The 17539-nt window shown below is 39.9% G+C and overlaps 1 protein-coding gene across 3 annotated transcripts; it reads left to right on the top strand.

Moving 5' to 3' along the window:
- Positions 1 to 1330: 1330 nt before the first annotated feature.
- Positions 1331 to 16536, top strand: CDV3 (CDV3 homolog). Of its 3 annotated transcripts, none has more exons than XM_042043987.1 (4): positions 1331 to 2415; positions 4599 to 4744; positions 5805 to 5967; positions 13820 to 16536. In XM_042043987.1, the coding sequence occupies exons 1-4, from the start codon at positions 2171 to 2173 to the stop codon at positions 13842 to 13844; spliced, it is 579 nt and encodes a 192-aa protein (XP_041899921.1). In that variant the 5' UTR covers positions 1331 to 2170; the 3' UTR covers positions 13845 to 16536. The 3 variants fall into 3 exon arrangements, with proteins under 3 accessions (XP_041899921.1, XP_041899920.1, XP_041899922.1); XM_042043986.1 differs by lacking the exon at positions 13820 to 16536 and adding an exon at positions 6998 to 12676 and having other exon boundaries at positions 1354 to 2415; XM_042043988.1 differs by lacking the exon at positions 13820 to 16536 and adding an exon at positions 7430 to 12676 and having other exon boundaries at positions 1979 to 2415.
- Positions 16537 to 17539: the final 1003 nt, after the last annotated feature.

Below are 17539 nucleotides of genomic sequence, written 5' to 3'. Positions count from 1 at the left end.
GGCGGCGCTCCCGGCCCCGCCCCGGGGCTACCGGGCGGGCGCTGCCGCTGCCTCTGCTGCTGCTGGCGGGGTGGGGGGAGCCTTCGCCGGGCGTCTCGGCCCTGTGGGAGGCGGGAAAGCGGGGCCCCTTCCCGCTCTGCAGCTGCGGTTCAGCCCGGCACTCCCTCCCATGTTTCTGGGTGTTGCGGCCGGAACCGGAGGTTTGCGTCGGGTGCCACCTGGAGCTGTGCAGCGTGGCCTGTGGACCTTGGCGATATGATTCCCCCAGAGTCCTCTGAGCTCTGTGCCTTGTTGCCAGGAAGGGTTTTGCTGCCAGTAATTTTTTTTGTTGTTGTTTTTGATAGCATATAAAAGTGAAACGATGAGCATGCAGGAGAAGCTTAAATGTCCTTAGTTGAGTTGGTAGCTCTCTGTTTCTTCCTCCGCCCTTTTTCTCCCTGTCCACAACATCAGCACCGAAGTAATGAAATTTAAATCAGAAGTAGTTATAAGAGCTTTAATGCTGTGAATTTTAAAAGGCGTTTTAAGAAATACTCTGCCGTTTCCTGATGTTTTTTAAATTGTGGAGCTTGACACGTGCAGTACCTTTGTTATATATTTGTCTGCTGTAGACAGGACGGATAGGACGTAAAAAATTACTTGTGCCTTTTATCTCTTTATTTCTGGCTTGGTTTTTTTGCCTCTTGGTATTGTTTTCCTTTGGAGGCTTCAGCACACAGTAGTCTGAGGATGTGTTCCCTGTCTTTCTGGTACAAATCGAATCTTTATCTATCCCAATGATATTATACTCTCAGAGTACAAAAAGATGTCTTGTGAAAGGGGTTTTGGAAGTTATATACCTCACTTCCTTCATGCTTATGTAGAGGATCAGTGATTTAAGGATATTTTCTCGTTGTGCTAGATGGATTACTAAAACCAGAAGCAGTTACAAGAGCTCTAATGCTGTATATTTCAAAATGAATTTTAAGAAATAGTCTGCTGTTTCCTATTGTTTAACCTGGGGAGTTTGACACATGCAGTAGCTTTCTAAGTAGATCAAGGTCAGTGGTAATCTTTCAGCTGCTCTTCTGCTCACTTGCTTGCAAAATAGTATTTGGCTTTGACTGAAGCTAGTACTTGGATTAGAAACAAAAGTCACTAAATGTGAAAGGTACATTAGCTTGGAAACTGTAATGTTTCCATGGAGATGGGAATGTAAGAAATCTAAAATATTTTAGAGCTGTAGACTCCTGCTCTTCCAGAAGACTGAATCTTCAGCAGGCAGTGCAGTTAACATGAGGTCGCTTCCTGCTTCTGCTGTTACTCTAAAGCAGGTCAGAGTTTTTCTTTTGGAGATTGACTGTGTAGAAGATCCCAGCACAGGGCTCTAAAAGCAGCTTTATTCTCAGCTGTTCAGTGGAAAGGGGTCTGTGCCTTTGACAGACCTTGCTCACAAGGTCTTCCTATTTGGAGTAATATAACTGCATTTCACGTAGGGTGTAGGAATTAGGTAAACTACTAATTAGGCTGTGTGTGTCTTAAAGCTGGGACTGGGAACATGGGAGGACTGTGTATCTGTTCTAGTCCATTTTTGGTCTACCTTAATAATCCCAGAATCTCCTGATGACACTGTAGGACAAAATCGCCTTCACTTAGGAGAGTCCCTCTTTCCCCAAACAAACTCCCATTTTAAAACCCTAAAGTAGTTCTCTTGAAAGATACACATATTTTGTGTACTAAGATTGCTGTGGTTTTGAAGCTGACCTTTTTACTGTTATAAAAACACTGCTCAGGAAACAAGACTATAAACTTGGTTGTGAATGTGAAAAAGTCAAACGTACCATTATTAATCTTTGTCATAAATCCACTGTAAGCTACTCCAAATGTTCTTTTTGTTTGGCTCATGAAATAGGTGATGGAAAAGTAAATTTGAAGTTTTGTGTGCATTCAAGCTGTCATGAAAGCCTACTGTTAGTGACAGGGAGAGGTCTTGCCCTTGTATTGCCCTGGTCATGACTGCACAGTCCTGTTCCATACATTATGTTGTTCCTCGACTTCCTGATGTGTTTTTGCTGAGATTATGTGGCTTTCTTTCACTTGAGTGACGTTTTGCTGGGGCATTTCTTAGCTGTTTTAGTGAGTTAAAGTCAGCTCTCAGGTGCATCCCAGGTGACACACAGTAAGTTAGGGGATGAGGGCATGCAATCCTTTCCCCTCTTGGCAGCGGGGAGCACAGTTTGGTTTCTTCTGGAACTGTACCTTCACTCTCAGGTTTTTTTGTATTATCTTAGTTACGTTCTTCTTTTCTACTTTGGTTGCAGAGAAGGTGACACCTTATATTTCTCTCCTCTTACAGGAAGAGGATGATTGGAAGGAGTTTGAGCAAAAGGAAGAAATTGATTATAGTGGTCTTAGAGTTCAGTCCATGCAAATAAGGTACTACCTTTTCTTCTTTTTTTTCTTTAGTATAATCATTACTGATATCTAAAAAGGATGGTTTTTTTCTTCAGAGCTGTTCCCGTGGAGTCCGGTTAAAGAGAGGTTTGATATGTTTCTGATAGTACACAAGTTTGCTACTGGGTAACTTAAGTTTGACTGGTCTCTGCCAATGTTGTCTTTATTTTCTTAATCTCTATTCCTACTCTAGATCTATCTTTTTTGCTTGGGACTCAGGACTTTTTATTACAAATGCTTAACGTTCCCATCCATAAAGATAGTCAAGTAGGAATTTCTCAGAGGAGTGCAGACAGTAATTCCCACTGAATCATTTGACTGCTGTAAGGGTATCTGACTCAATCTACTCAGTATCTTCAGTTGGGGAGCAAATTCCTGAACCATTGCATTTGTATTTCAAAAAACCAAAAATACAGTTGGTAAAAGTAGTCTCCCATGATAAGATCCCACAGGATTGTGTTTATGAATCCAATTCATGATTCCTTGTTCATTTTTTCATTAGACTTTTCCTGTGGTCTGGTGCAAAGTAAGTCTACTGTTGTCTGTCCTGGTTAAGAAAAATGTTTTGTCGGGTCAGAAAATGGTTTTTGTGACCTCATTTGTAGACTGAGAATGTCAGATAATCCTCATTGTCCAGATATTGATGTTTAAAATAATGTAATCTTAAAATCAACCTACCTGTAACCAGTGCAATAGATGCTTGCTTCACTGTTTGAGCAGGTCTGACATTTTTGGAATTATTTACTTTCTTGGATCACAGCATTCCCCCCACTCCTTTTAGTTAACTAGTCCTTTTAGGCTATTTGCATGAATTTGTCCCACAAGCTGTCCATGGCATTGAAGTGTCACAGTGGATAATCACATGTCTGATTAGACAACCAGTGGGCTGCAGCTTCACTGACTGCAGGTACTGTTTGACTGAAAAGCCTCTAATTTGGCTTTCCAGACAAAGGCCAGCATTCCAGATACTTTTCATGCTGTGGCAGATTTTCAGGCATGTGGAAGTTTCTGCCACAGGATTTTGTAACGATTAAATTAGTGGATTCAAGGGAAGAGTGGAGAAGTAAATGGAAGAAAAGCCTACTAGAGGTTATAAATTATCCATCTCTGGAGATCTCTTTGCTGAAACAAAGATACAGAGTGTCTGGAGGGGATGGGATGCTCCCTGTGCTTGCTCTATTGTAGTTAAGTCTGTAGACATGGCTTCTGACTGTCATTTAAAATAAGGTAGTGATGTGTTTAGGCCCTTGGACCACCTTACTATGATTGTTACTGTGTTTGGATGAACAGTGAAAGGGCATTTAAAGGCATTTTTTTCTGTTCACTGATCATTACTTACAGAGAAAGCTTACAAAGGTCATGATTAGTAGGATTTGGTGTATTATGAACTTCTGAATTCACACTTTGCTGCTGTTGAGATCAGTGTCTTGATTCTTTTCAACAGCGTCACCCTCCACATCTGTCCCATTCTACCACACAGCTTTCTGTAGTAGCTTTTACCAGCAAATTATTTTGGGTGTCTGACTACATCTATGCAAAATGAAATAGTCTAAATAAAATACAGCCAAGCTTTTGCATTTGGTCTGTCTTTGAAAAAATTAAATTTTTGTCTCTTGTGCTTTTTTTTTGATTGCGTGCTTTAAAAAAAGAGATCTGAGTTTGTTTGTGGATTGTATATTACCCATACATATAATAGTGCTTCTTAGGGGATTGTGGTTATAGGAAGAGTGAGCTCAGGACTTGCTTGCTTTCAACACTCCTCCTCTGTTTCTTCCTCTTGACTAAAGTATTTTATGGAAGCTGGACTTGTAGACCTTTCCTGCTTTATCTTCTAATCGCTTCCAAATGCATGACTCTCTTACTAAGAGAAAAGCCTTTACATTCAAAATAAGATACCAATTTCTTTGATCTCTTAGTTCAAGTTGAATTTTTTTAAAAATTCTTTTAAGAGTTTTTTCCTTCTCAGTTGCCAAGTTATGTAGCAGCATGCCAGAAATTGTTCAGCTGGAATTGCTAGTACAGTGATTACAGAACTAATGTGGTCTGGTTTAATTTAGTATCTTTAGTACAGCAGCCATGATGTCTTTTCTTATGAGGACTGTGTAACCTCTGGCAAATCTTAAACCTCTGTTTGTAAGGTGCTGCTGATCATTTGTCTCTTACAGTGAAAAAGAAGATGATGAAAGTGAAAAAAGAGAAGAACCTGGTGACAGTTGGGAAGAGACTGGTGGTGGTGGTGGTGGTGTAGACAGATCGTCTGGTCCCTGGAACAAGTCAGCTCCTCCACCAGCCCCTGTTGTTGAACCAATTGGTAAATTTACTCAGACTTGTTTTTTTCCAGTTACATCAGGTTGAATTAAGCTGCTCAGTGAGTAGAGCTCAAGGAACAGTTCCTGTTCAGGCACCCTCTAATGAACCTAATGGCTTGTTTGGCATGCTAGCCATCAAGGAAATCTCCCTGTCAAAGGATCTGAGGAACTGAATTGAAATTAAAGTATCTGTCAGATACTTTAAGACACAAGTGGAAGGGTTTTTTTATTTCCAACTTCAAAGGGACGGGAGGAAGCATTCTGTCTTTGCAGGAGATCCCTCTGTTTTGCAGTCTGTAAAATACCTGTTGGAAGCATTTCTGTTGATCTGAAAATGCTGCTTTAACACTTCAGTGGATGTTCAGCCAGTATCTGATCTATTGTGGCAATTAATAGCACGGTTTTCAAATCAGTTCTAGAGTACTGAGAACATGGCATTGCAAGATTGATTCTTTAACTAGCATAGGACTTTTTTTTATTAAATACAGTTTATTAATATCAGTGGAGATAAACTACTTACTTAGTCATCCTCTGAGTTCAGAATATTCTTTTCCACTGAGAAATTAATTGAAAAATAGCCTGCTGTGCCCTTTCTTGTTTGTAAAGGAGGTAAAGCTAATTAGTGTTACTTCATGTTAGATTTTTACCTTAAATGCAAACTATTTGGACAGTCCCCTCTGCATCTGGAGAGGTGTTTTAAATAAGATTTGGCAACTATGTAATTATGTGTTTAAATCTGTTTTAAATGTGTTTTAAATTGTTGCTAATAAATTGCAAATGAGAAACATGAAGTCCTCATTAGTAGTTTGGATTCCCTAAACTTCGTGAGGCAATACAGTGGAGCCACATTTAAATTTGACTGGGTGTAGGTTAAGTTAGGTGACACCTGATTTCCTGCCTTGTCTAAAATACTTGCTTCCAAAGCTTAAAAGGTGGAAAAACATACTTTTAAGATTCATTTTTCTTCTTTGTGGAGTTTTGTTTGTGTGTTGGTTGTTTTGGGTTTTTTTCAGCTATGAATGCAAACTTGTTCTCACGTGTGAATCTTGTTCTTTTACCTAGTTACAGAAACTCCAGAGCCAGTGCAGACTGGTGGCGTGTACCGGCCACCCGGTGCCAGGGAGGGCGGGCGGCCACGGAGAGCACAGCAAGGACCACCAGAGATCTACAGTGACACTCAGTTCCCATCACTGCAGTCCACCGCCAAGCTCGTAGACAGTCGAAAGTAAGTGCATTCCACTGATTCCCCGAGAGACATTTCCAGCTGCCTTCTCTATGTCCTTGCTTTGTCCTAGTGCTTCCTAGTCCATAGAGGAAAGAAATAACTAAGAGGCAGTAAATGTATTTTCCAATTCTGTTCCTGTGAAATAACTTTGATAGGATGTAGCCCAGTGAGATAGCCAAACAAGACTGCCGGTTATGTTATCTTTGATGGCTGAAGGATTTCCCTGAATATTTCTGCTATTGACAGCATCTGGTTCCCTCAGACACTAGCCATAGTGAGGCTGTGTTCCTTCCTTCAGCAGACAGATGTAGGAAGCCCTGAGCATGTGGCTTCTTGTTAGAGATGTGAAGGTGCTTTAACCGGAGGAATGGGGTTTAATGCAAATACAAATCAATACACTGGCTGGCTGAGCTGTGATTTAGTGACAAGCTCCCCCAATTTTGCTGAAGTGTTACGTATTATGTGGTGCTGAAGACTTCAGTCTCACCCTATTTTTGAATACTGATCTTTCTATAACCTTATTCCCAGTAGAAGAGATGACTAGGCCAATACATAATTCAGTTGGGGGATTTTGGGTGTTTTTTGTTTATTGGGGTATTTTTCTCTCCTGCCTGCTATGCTACTGCTTAATACAGCTTAGGAGGAGCTTTGTTTCCTCCGGGTATTTTTTGGTGTGGAAAAGGAGACAGGCTGTCATTGATGCTTTGTGATTTGAATGGTGTAAATTGAACCAAGAGGAAATTCTGAATGAACATTCTAGAAAGTGACTTCTACTCTCTAGAACCTATTTTTCATAAATGCACTTAAATTTACTTTGTTAATCTAAACTGTACTGGGTGATGAGCTTATTTTGGAGATAAGGTTTTAAAAGATTTGCTTGGGAATGTTTAGGTATTCTGTTAAACTCTGAATCTTACTGTTTGTTCTGTGTTCATAATGTTTTTGTTGGGATGGGGTGGAAATGGACTAGAAATTCACAATTCACAAGTTAGTGATAAGATATTTACTGATTACATTTATTTTCCCATAGGGATAAAGAAATGGAGAAGAGCTTTGAAGTAGTAAAATACAAAACTAGAGGTAGGGATGAGGTCTCAAAAAACCAGGCACTTAAACTTCAGCTAGACAACCAGTATGCTGTGCTTGGGGATCAGTAGAGCCGCACACACAGTACAATTAAGGAATGCTTTTTTGGTAACCCTTCTACTAAGGTAACTAAACTACAGCTAACAGCTATGATGAACATGCCACCTTATTTCTGCTGGATCTACTGCAGCAAGTGCAGACTACTTTGACGTAAGTGATTGGTTCTCCTGCACTATGGAAGCGTAATATGTTGCAACTTCTCCATTGGATATGGGGCAAATTAATGTAAATGATTGAACAAGAGTCATCAGTGTTCTTTAATTGCTCAGAAAGATACCTACAGCCAGTGGTCATTTCAAAATCTTTTTATGTTCAGATACTGAGCCTTCGTAAAGGTTGACTACCTCAGACTTGATGCACTCATTGTGGACACCATGTGGATCACAACTTCTGGAAGAGAAGGTTACAGCTGTTTTAGTGGCCATCTGAAACTTGAAACCAGCTCTACTGGATTCCTGTCAGAAATCCTGCAGAAGTCAGCCATTTGGTTCCAATTTGCTATAACAAAGATTTAAGTGACCTTAATGACAAACCTGTTCGTTCCCCTTCTGAGGAATCCTGTCGTGTGTAGCCATAGCCTACTAGAGACTTCTGGAGCGTCCCATACCACTCACACTATCCAAGTACAACAGAGCTGTAGTTTGTTTACCTTTCTAGAGTGCTGTACGGAAGTAACTGCAAAACAAATTAAAACTCATTCAAGTATCAGATTTCAGGAATGATGGGTTTGAATAGTTTGTTTGCATTAGCCATTTTCAAAGTTGTCTGTTTAAGTTTTTTTTTTCTATTACCCATAAAAAAAATGCCTGCCTTGTTTCTGATATCAATTTGCAGTATATTTAAACAATGATAAGATGTTGTAGTGAAATAGGGTTTATTTTGGTTTTTGTCATGAAGTTTGTCTTTCTCACCCTAAAGCACTAAGACTTAGAGTTTTGATTTGACACAGAGGTATCCAGACTCCCAACTACAGTCTTCAGAATTTGTCCTTTAAAAATGAGACATGTGGCAGTAGGGGTACTAGATAAAAACTATCTTCTATCAAAAACAATTATTTGTTTGTTGAGGAGTGATGCTTACTTGATAAGCAGAATAACTTAATATGCAGAGAGATAACTAAAGCTGGTAAGCCTGATTTGTTTGGCTACTTCTGTGAAGCATGCAGCTCTCTGAGGCAGCAATCCTCCAAGTATAATTCATAAATGGTGTTTATTCACAGTCAGGAAGTTTAGTAATGACGGAAAGCAGTGACTTGTTAAATTACTTAATTTAGTGGAAGTAGGCAAAATGGCACTGGTACACTAGGAATATAGGACATTGCCTGTAACTTTCAGTGAACCAAACCTGTCAAGTACCAGAAGTGTTCTGCTGTAACTGTTTTTCTCTTCTCTGAATTTTTACACCAGAAGCAAAATGAAGTACAATAATGGTGTGCTCCAGTGTTGAGGTTTCTCAGAGTAAATGCCAAAAAATAGACCCAACATCCATAAGAGTTGCCAATGGCAAGAAAAACAAGGGAGCAAAACAAAGCTTGCTTATGTGTGTGGGAGTACTGTGTATGTGCAGAAGATAAGGATAGTTCAGGAGTCATCCAGTTGGGTTCCTTTTGACTAACTGCTGACTTGCTTTAAATTTACTTCTCTGAGGCCAATGCAGATTTTGCTGTTGACTTCAGTGGGGCTGGGGTTTCACCTGGTTCTTTCATGCACAGACTAAAACTGGCCTTGCCCTTGCAGAGTTAACTGTCTATAAAAATTCTGCTAGAAGCTGCTATTAAAGAGAGGGCTCAAGTTCCTAAAGTTGGAGACTTCATTTGGAAACAAAACCCCGCTGAAAGACTGATACCAATACCTTGGACTCTGAGCCATGTATCTTCCTTGAAAATCCATTGTTGCCAGCAAAAATGTTGTTGTCACAATTTCTTGTGGAATTCATGGTAAATGGACATGTCACTTGATGGGGTAGAGATGTGAAGTCTTAAAATGCTTTTCCTGATGCTCTAAAGAGATTGAGATCACTAATGCACATGAATAGTTTTAGTCTCCTGTATGAAGGGTAGATGAGACTGTCCATTGTACCACCTTTAATCTGAGGTTTTTGGGCATGAATTCTGGCAGTTCAAGAAAACCCTGTAAAAGTTTCAAATCAAATAAAATGGAAATATACATGGATTCTGGAGTCTAGTGAGTCTTTACATTTTAGTTTGAGCTCATGACTGTACAATAGCAGAGGATACAGAGCATTTGGATTTCTTAAGGGATAGGCCATGGAGTGAGCAGTTGTCCTTATGGCCAGGTGGGCTCTATTTCAGAGCTTATAGCAGAGCATATTAATAAAACTTTTATTTATACATAGAAGTTTAGTGTGCTATCTGGCACAGTGTCTTCTTACTCCCACCATATAGGACTGGTTTGAGATGGTGAGTTGAGTATGAATGTAGCTTTGATTTGCTTTTCACTTGAAAGTACCTCTGCTAAATTAAAGAATGGGGAAGAAAAACCCAGCCTCTAGATGGCTGCTATCACTGGAGCCCATCAGGTACTGATAACTAAAGGTGTTCCTTTGGGGGCTTCTCTCAAGCATATCATTCCAGTTTCTTTCTGGAGGCATAAGGAAAAAAAATCGGAAGCGCTGCAGATTTCTGTAGTACAGAATGTTAAAACTGTTTTAAAAGAAGTGTTTCTTGTGTTAAATATAGCTGCCAGCAACTATCAAAATGCCAGTTGTCAGTATCTTCCTTGTACCAAGTAATTGTTTTGCATGCCTGAAATTTTGAAAGTCAGTCCTCTGTGGAAGCTTGGTATGCTTTGGAGACTCTGAAGTCCAACTTTATCTGGTTTGTTGTTGCATTCATTCGAGGCATGCTAAGAATGTCTTTTTCATTCCTTCAAAATGCTTGTTTGAAGGCGTATTCCATAAATGAAGGGTTTTCAGTTGTCCTTGATGCCAGTCAGTTTAATGCAGTTGTGTGCTGCTTCAGGGACTTCCTGGCCTGTGACACGCTTTTATGGTGGGTTGCTTGTTAATTCCCAGTTTAAAGGTTTTTCTTTCTTTGGCTTACAATAAAACAGAGCCATGAAGGTACCAACTTACTGGTAGAACGTTGAAATGTCCAGTGCTTACTGGGAAAAGAACAGTTTGGATTTGTTTCTCAATGATACAGTCTGTATTTAAGGATGTTAAAATTCTAAAAACTAGGTAACTTCAATAAAGTTGGACTTCCCAAATGTCTACTGTAGGTATCTGGAATCTGTATTGAGCTGATGATAAATGTAGGAGAGGATTAGTTTTGCCCCTCCCCGTCTCTCCCAGTTTAGCTGTGTCATGTTTAATCTTATTCACAAATGAAGAGGAATGGACAACTAAAAGTGACTGTGTCCTGCTACTTCAGTTTTGTATTTGTAGCTAGCTTTAGCAGTCATGTCCACAGTAACTTACATGAATTTTAATGGTACAAATTGTGCTAGAGGCCTGACACCACAGGGAATAGGGCTTTTGGTATTTGACTGCATCCGTCAGCTCTTGGCAACTTTTAACACACCATGGCTGAGACCTCTGTGCTGTTCAGGTCAAGTAAACACAATATAAATTTGATTGGGCTGCACATCTTGGAGTTTGCTTATCTGAGCTTCTGCAATAGTTGTAGTTTTTGCCTTTCTAATTTCTGCCTGGTTGAGCAGTTTTAAAGTCGCTTGTGGTTTTCTGTCAAATACCCTAACTAAAATGGAACAGGGATTAATACAGCTTCATGTGCTTAAATAAGGTTGCTTACTTACAAGGTAGTAATGTTATTCTTTCCAATATTGATGTGGTCAGAAATTTATACCTCAGTGGCCCAAGTAACTAAATTATACCAAAACCACCTTGAGTACCATAAAATCTTTATGAACACCCACAATCCAGGTTTTGTTGCCTGACTGTAACTTAGTTCCCAAATTCTCTCTCACTGTTTTCAGCTTTTAATGTTAAAACTTGTTTTTAATGATAAATAGGGGCTTTTGTTTGGCAGTATAAGAAAATAGTAAGTGTACTTAAACTTCGGATATACAAATTAGGTATGTACAGAGGGGAGGAAATCTGACATATTTGCAGATAAACTCTCCGGAAAAAGTTAAAAAGATAGCTTGTCTGTATTGAGGTTAATATGAGAGCCTGCAAGCTCTAGCAGATGAAGGAAGAAATGACAGCAGAAAACAGAACTGAGGAGTCTTAAGTCATAAATATTGTGTATCTAAAGTTTGGCTCCTCAAGCATCACCTGTAGTTCTACCATGTTCTGTTTGAAGTGAAATAGAGCAGGAAGGAAGATTAATAAATAAATAAATCAGGGAGAGTGGAAATTATGCAAATAAAACATAGGTGCTATAAGAAGAGAGGGATTACGAGGGCTGTTTTCTAAATGATAACATTAAGTGCGTAGCCTGAGGCAGGGAGTGGAGCGTAAGATGTTGGATAGTACAAGTGCTGCCTGTATAGGTACTGCTTGCACAAGTGACAGATTCATCTGACTTTAAATCAGCAAAACTGTTTAAAGTTCAGTACTTGGGGAAGGCAGCCCATTTTATTTCTTCCTTTCAACAAATTGGGAGAATCTGTTCAGAGAGAAGGTAGAATTTTGCATTGGTATGAAGCTGTCTGACCTGTTGCCTAAAGAGAGAACTGAGGACAAATTTCAAGATGGCTCAACAATCCTCTTCGGAAGTAACTTGTGTATTTAAGAAAATTATTTTTCACTTCTGCATGATAAAAGGCCGAGACATTGTTTCAAATAGCTGTGAAGACTTTTTTTTGGGGAAGTATCTTCTAAATGGTACATACATCATGAGTTTATTTTCAGTTGCTTAAGAGTATGTGTTGATGCAGCAAGGTTAATGAAGTTCAGTGTTCACTTCAGTGAAGTTCCGCTTAGCCAGAATACAAATACTAAAGACATATCACAGTATTAATGAGTCACCAGGAAAAGTAGTGTGTCTGGAATATTGGATTGGAAAATATCATCTAAAACAACTGTGTGCACTGAAAAGAAGCCAAGCCTGTTTCATAGCAAGAGCAGGGGAAGCATGGGACCAAGGGAGTGGGATTTGGCCTTGGTTTTCTGCTGAGCTGCTATGTTCAAGTAATTTAGTTTCACTTTGCCTCAGTTTCCCCAGCTGTACCAAAAAAACAACAACCTACCTCACAGGGGTGTTGTGAGGCCAAAGCTGTTCTTTGTCAAGGGCTGGGGCTGATGGAAGGTTCTACAGAGGACTAAAAATCTTTATTAAAAGATCTTTATATTAGCTTTTATTGTAGTATTTTAATACTATTTTGGCAAAGGCTTATTTCTATGGAATGTAATATACGTCCTATTTAAGTATTATGTAATTAGACTTATTTTAGTATGTATGGGTAAGGAAAAAGTTCAGGCTGAGCACTCTTAACTGGTATTTCCTCTCTCCAATTATCTGTGCAACCTAAATGGCATATTAATATGAGGCTCTTTGTTTTTATGTGGAACATATTAAAATCAATATTGCTATATTTTGTAAACCCCGTGACTGAAATAAAATCCTGCTCACAGTTGATAGCCATCTCCTATAATGTGGCTGTTTTAAAGTTTGTTCAAATCATGTGAACCAGAAATGTTCACTCCTGGTATTTGTTGTAGGAATGTATTATTCTTCTCCTCTCCGTGTGTAAACACCTTCTTCCTGCTTTTTATTCTTTCCCTTATTTAAGCTGAAGTGGCATGCAGCGACAAGGCAAATGGGAAGGGAGAATAATCTTCAAAACTTGTAAAATCTGGTATTAAGGCAAACCGTAGAGGAAGGGAATGAACAAAAGGGAAATGTTGGTCATGTTGGCCATGGAGGGGTTTTTATGAAATAACAAAGGGAAGAAACTATCAAGAACTTGTGCTGAGTGGGGTAAGCAGAAGGGATAGGTAAGAGGAAGGAATACAGATACAGCAGAGGTGATTACCCTATTTATTATTACCTCCTGACTTATCTGTTAACTGCAGCTGGAGTAACATGAAGCAGTAACTTACGAATATGCCTTTGTCTGCTTTTGCTGGTGCTTTCAAGGTTCATTGCTCAGCTTTTACAATGGGACTTAAAAAAACAGAGAACACGATGGTGGCCTGCATGCAGACAAATGAGTTCTGATGGGTCCTGGACAGAGATGAGGCCCAACAGTTATCTTCTCTTATTGACATTTTTATCATTGCAGCACCTCTAAGACAGTTGTTACTGTGCATCAGCAGTGACAGTTCTCTGTCAGAAATGATTAGTGTGAAGCTTCAGCAAACTGTAGCAGTTGCTTCAGAGGAAATGTTTAACTAGCTGAATAAGCACATAAGCACTGAAGAATAACATGGGGCTTTTTGGAATACTTATGATGATGATGGTAATGAGTGATATTAAAGTCCATATATTGTAGGTGGCTTAAAATGACTTTAAAGTATGTATCTTGTTATATGGTGGGAAGGAGAATTACTTTTAAGATGTTTATCATCTATGCCCCTCTTAACAAATAAACTACCTTAGTCTTACTGTCTTTCCAGCTCCAAGGAGCTGCTTCTACCATTCTCTTATTATTTTCCTGCCTGTATTTCTCTAATATGTCACTTTTTTTAAGGTGCTGAAGAAACAGCAAATATTCATTGAGGACCTCTAAGAGAAATAGATGCTGTAATATTTTTCCATATTGTTGTGTCTTTAATACAGCCTAACATCTTACTCGCTTTCTTGACTGCAACTACACAGTGAGCAGATGTCTTCATCAAGCTGCCCATGGTGATGCCTAGATCGTCCCCTTGAAAGATCACAACTAATTCAGACTCATGTCACAACTACTACCAGAGCATGTATGAATGGTTTAAAACCTTTCCAGTATTTATTGCCTTGGTTTTTTCTGTTGACAACTCACCTGCCCCTGATTTGCCAAGTTTACAGAGTCAATTAGAGTATCCTGGCAATCACCATCAACCTAATAACTTCCATGGGGATTGGCTTTTGCCATTTGATGTACTGAAGTCTTCAGTTTCATGTATATAATTCACTCTTCTGGTCAGTGAGTAGCATGGCAAGCGCTTACTAAATTTTACTCAGTCTGATGTTTTCTGTTCCTTTTCATGTCTCTTATCTTCTGTACTGAATTTCCATTCTAGCTCAGTAACAGCAGCGAAGTCATTACATCTGTCTGCTTTATTGCAAGTAACTTGCCTACAGAAAACTGTTAGTTAAAATATTGTCATAAGCTTCCTTTTTTAAATTAGAACAAACCACTTATTCTGTATCTTTCAGAGTACGTACAACCATAGCAAAATGATTCAAACCATAAAAACTGGCTGATACAAGAGAACAAATTTATTGAGAAAAAGGCAAAATATATGTCTGGGCTCCCAGAGCTTAACTTCACTGGTTTCAATGGAGTTTTTTTCTGCCACACAAGGTCAGTTTCATTAAAATGTTATTTGAGATCAGGTCACTTGAAGTCTAGGTGTAACAGCCAGAATCAAGTGCCAGTGAACAAGTCTCACAGAAACTTGTTTTAAATTTCCAGATTATTGTCTTTGTGCCAGAGATGAAGCAGATGCATTACTATTACTTAGTCTCTGACCAGCATGGATTCAGCCATGCTTGGTCTAATATACCTGTAGTAGTATTTAACTGGATATTGAAACTGGATTACAATATTTGAGATGAGGCAACACTGCAGGGCAGGCTTAGTCTTTGTGGTTTGTGTCATCTCTTCATTCTCATCAGCTTGTGCTTTAAAGAGCAGCTGTAAATGATGTTGTCTTTAAGTGCTGACTGCATTTCCCAGTCATGTTATGTTTACAGATACAAAGGATGTGTCATAAGGGCAGACTCAAGCCTGGTAGGATGCACAGCCTGGCCCTTGAGAGCTGCATTACCTCAATTATCAGAGTACTGCATCCTAGAGAGCAGCTGCTTCCAGTACTAATGATGACACTTGGTTGAGCAGAATGTACCTTGGCTTTTGCATCCAATAACTGTATCTGATAGGTGTTCTATTACAGTGGTATTCTGTCAAAAATCAGTTGTGGCTGCTGGGAATTGATTAAGTTGGCCAAGGGGAGTTGGAATTTTTTACTTTTTGAGGACGTGGGGGGGAAAACAAAGCCAATTAATCTGAGAGTTGTTAGAATGTAATACTTCATACCCTCTCCCCCGCCACTGGAAGACTCATCTCTGCTGCTACACTCACCAAAGCCCTGTCTTGCCACTGTAGCTCTGTACTGTTACTTACTAACTGCCCAGTAACCTTCAGCGCTGCCAAGTTCTGTGACCGTGCACTGTGTCTCTACTCGGAATTGGGTAAAAGGCAAAGTGGCTTTGGAAACTGGCATGACAGCGGGGTAATGGGCTCTGCTCATTTTTTCCCCTGGAACTCAAAGCTCAGCAAAATTCTCTTGCTTTGACCTCTCTTTGCCCTAGAGTATTCTTCCTTCTGTTCATCTACATTATTACCATGCCAAGGATTTCTTAGTCAGGTGCCTGAATTATTCACCACTTAGAAAGCAGCAGGCAAGAACTCCTGAGTCTTGATGATGCTGCACTGTTTTTTGTCAGGGCTGTAGTATCACAAACACTGCAAAATTGCCTAGCAAGTAAGTGCAGTCTTCTTGAAGAACTGAAACCTAGAGCCTCAGAGGCTACATGGGAGCCTAATTCCCACTAAATACAGCAAAAGGGAGGCAGTAGCACTGTTTACAGTACAACACAGCTCAGCTATGGGAAGGAGTAGGGTTGCATGACTAGTAACGTTCTAGCTTAAACAAAACTGTCTTACCTGGACAGCAGGATCTAGCCTAAAGCTTTTTTTTTTTTTTTTTAATGAAGAGATTACTGAGGGAAGAATTGTAAGAGGATCTCTCTGTAAGTGAAAAGGAAAGAAAAAAACCACCAACCTGAATTTGTTTTCAACAATGTACCAGAATGTCTCAGCTTCAGACTTAATGTGAAGAAATGAAGATAATTGTGTGCTCAGTGTAGTGCAAAAGAAAGAATGATACTGTCTGTCTGGGAAAATGGTTTGGCTGGGAGCCTATGGAGCACAGCAGAAGCTGTTTCAACAAAGTAGAGTTCAATCTGATCTGTTTCTGAGAATCCCTGTGTGGCCCCCACAGTTAACACAGGAACCTAATGGTGCCTGTATATTTATACAGTTATGTTTATATCATAGCTTAAGTTCAAAACCTGAACTATATATATTTCTGTCAATAGGGGTTTTTTTTTACCCTGGTTTACCTATCATGGCTGCCGCATATGACAACTTCTAACTGTGGACTGCACACATCTGTTGTCCTTTTGTCCCACGGTAGAGTAATGGTATTCAAACTCTGTAAAGCACTTTCGTGATGTTTCCTGTGAAGAAAGCTGAAGAAAATAAATTTATCTTAACAGCACCAACTGAATTTACATTTCCCAAGTTTGTCTTGCTTGTGTTGTGTTCCCCCCATGTGTGGCATATGGACAGCAGTGTGCTGGATGGCAGGGCAGTGTTTGAGGCCCAGCACAGAAGAGGAGCTGGCTCTGGCTGCTTTCTGCTCCTGTTTCCCCAGCACCCCCTCACTGTCCTGCCTCCCCTCTGCCTTTAAACCAGTGTCCACCAGGGCAGTGCACACTGGAGAATATGTAGTACTCAGATCCCAGGTTACTGGTTTCCCTGCATGTTGGTATGTGCCTGATTTTAGCTGCTCCCCATTCTGCCCTGCCTCAGGATTCACAGCAGCTGCAGGAACTGTGTGGCTCCAAGACTTCTTTTAAAGCTTATGTTAAGTGGATCAGGGAGTGGGTTTTTATCTAAAGTGAGAATAGCAACAACACCCTTCCACCCTTCTGAGGACAGGGAAGAAAAAGTCACAGGAACCTTAGGTCTTGCCTGGTAATGTTCACACCTATTTCAAATGCCTGCAATGCAAAACAGCACTTCAGAGGTAGAACAGTGAAACCAACAGTTAATTCAAGGTTAAAGTTAATTCAAAATGTGATGTAAAGCATTAACAGCAGCATTATTTTCAGTATGAGGATTTGGAACAAGTTGGAGGTGTTTGATGTCCACAAATACCAAAAAGCATCAAGCGGTCATGAACAAAAAAACCAAAGCAGGTGATAAGACTGTAGTCACTGCAACTCAACATAGCAGTCTTGTCACAGCCCAGCCCCCAGTGATAGGGGGACATATTTCACTTCTTTAAAAGAATCAAATCCCTCACATTCATTTGCAATCCTTCCTGACAATTCCTTCAGGTCATTCTGACAGCAGGTTGCAGAGCTCTCTGACAAAAGATCCACTGCAGTAAAGTAGGAAGCAGAAGCACAAAGTACAGCCTTGCACATAAAGACAAGGTGCTTTCCTGTTCTCTCTCACCTGGAGACCCACAGCTCAGCTGCCTTGTCTCTTCCCCAAGCAGCAAA

This window comes from Corvus kubaryi, unplaced genomic scaffold, assembly GCF_017639235.1.
Source record: "Corvus kubaryi isolate FWS band 111438036 unplaced genomic scaffold, C.kubaryi_AGA036_p1.0 37398, whole genome shotgun sequence".
NCBI classification, from domain to species: Eukaryota; Metazoa; Chordata; class Aves; order Passeriformes; family Corvidae; genus Corvus; species Corvus kubaryi.
This window is presented reverse-complemented; position numbering and strand designations above follow the sequence as displayed.

Bases quoted from the DNA above. Each gene is read 5' to 3' on its own strand.
- CDV3 (XM_042043986.1), top strand. From the start codon at position 2,171: ATGAGGGCATGCAATCCTTTCCCCTCTTGGCAGCGGGGAGCACAGTTT. The intron at 2,416-4,598 runs GTACTACCTTTT...TGTCTCTTACAG, and splicing joins GTTCAGTCCATGCAAATAAG to TGAAAAAGAAGATGATGAAA. The intron at 4,745-5,804 runs GTAAATTTACTC...TCTTTTACCTAG, and splicing joins CCCTGTTGTTGAACCAATTG to TTACAGAAACTCCAGAGCCA.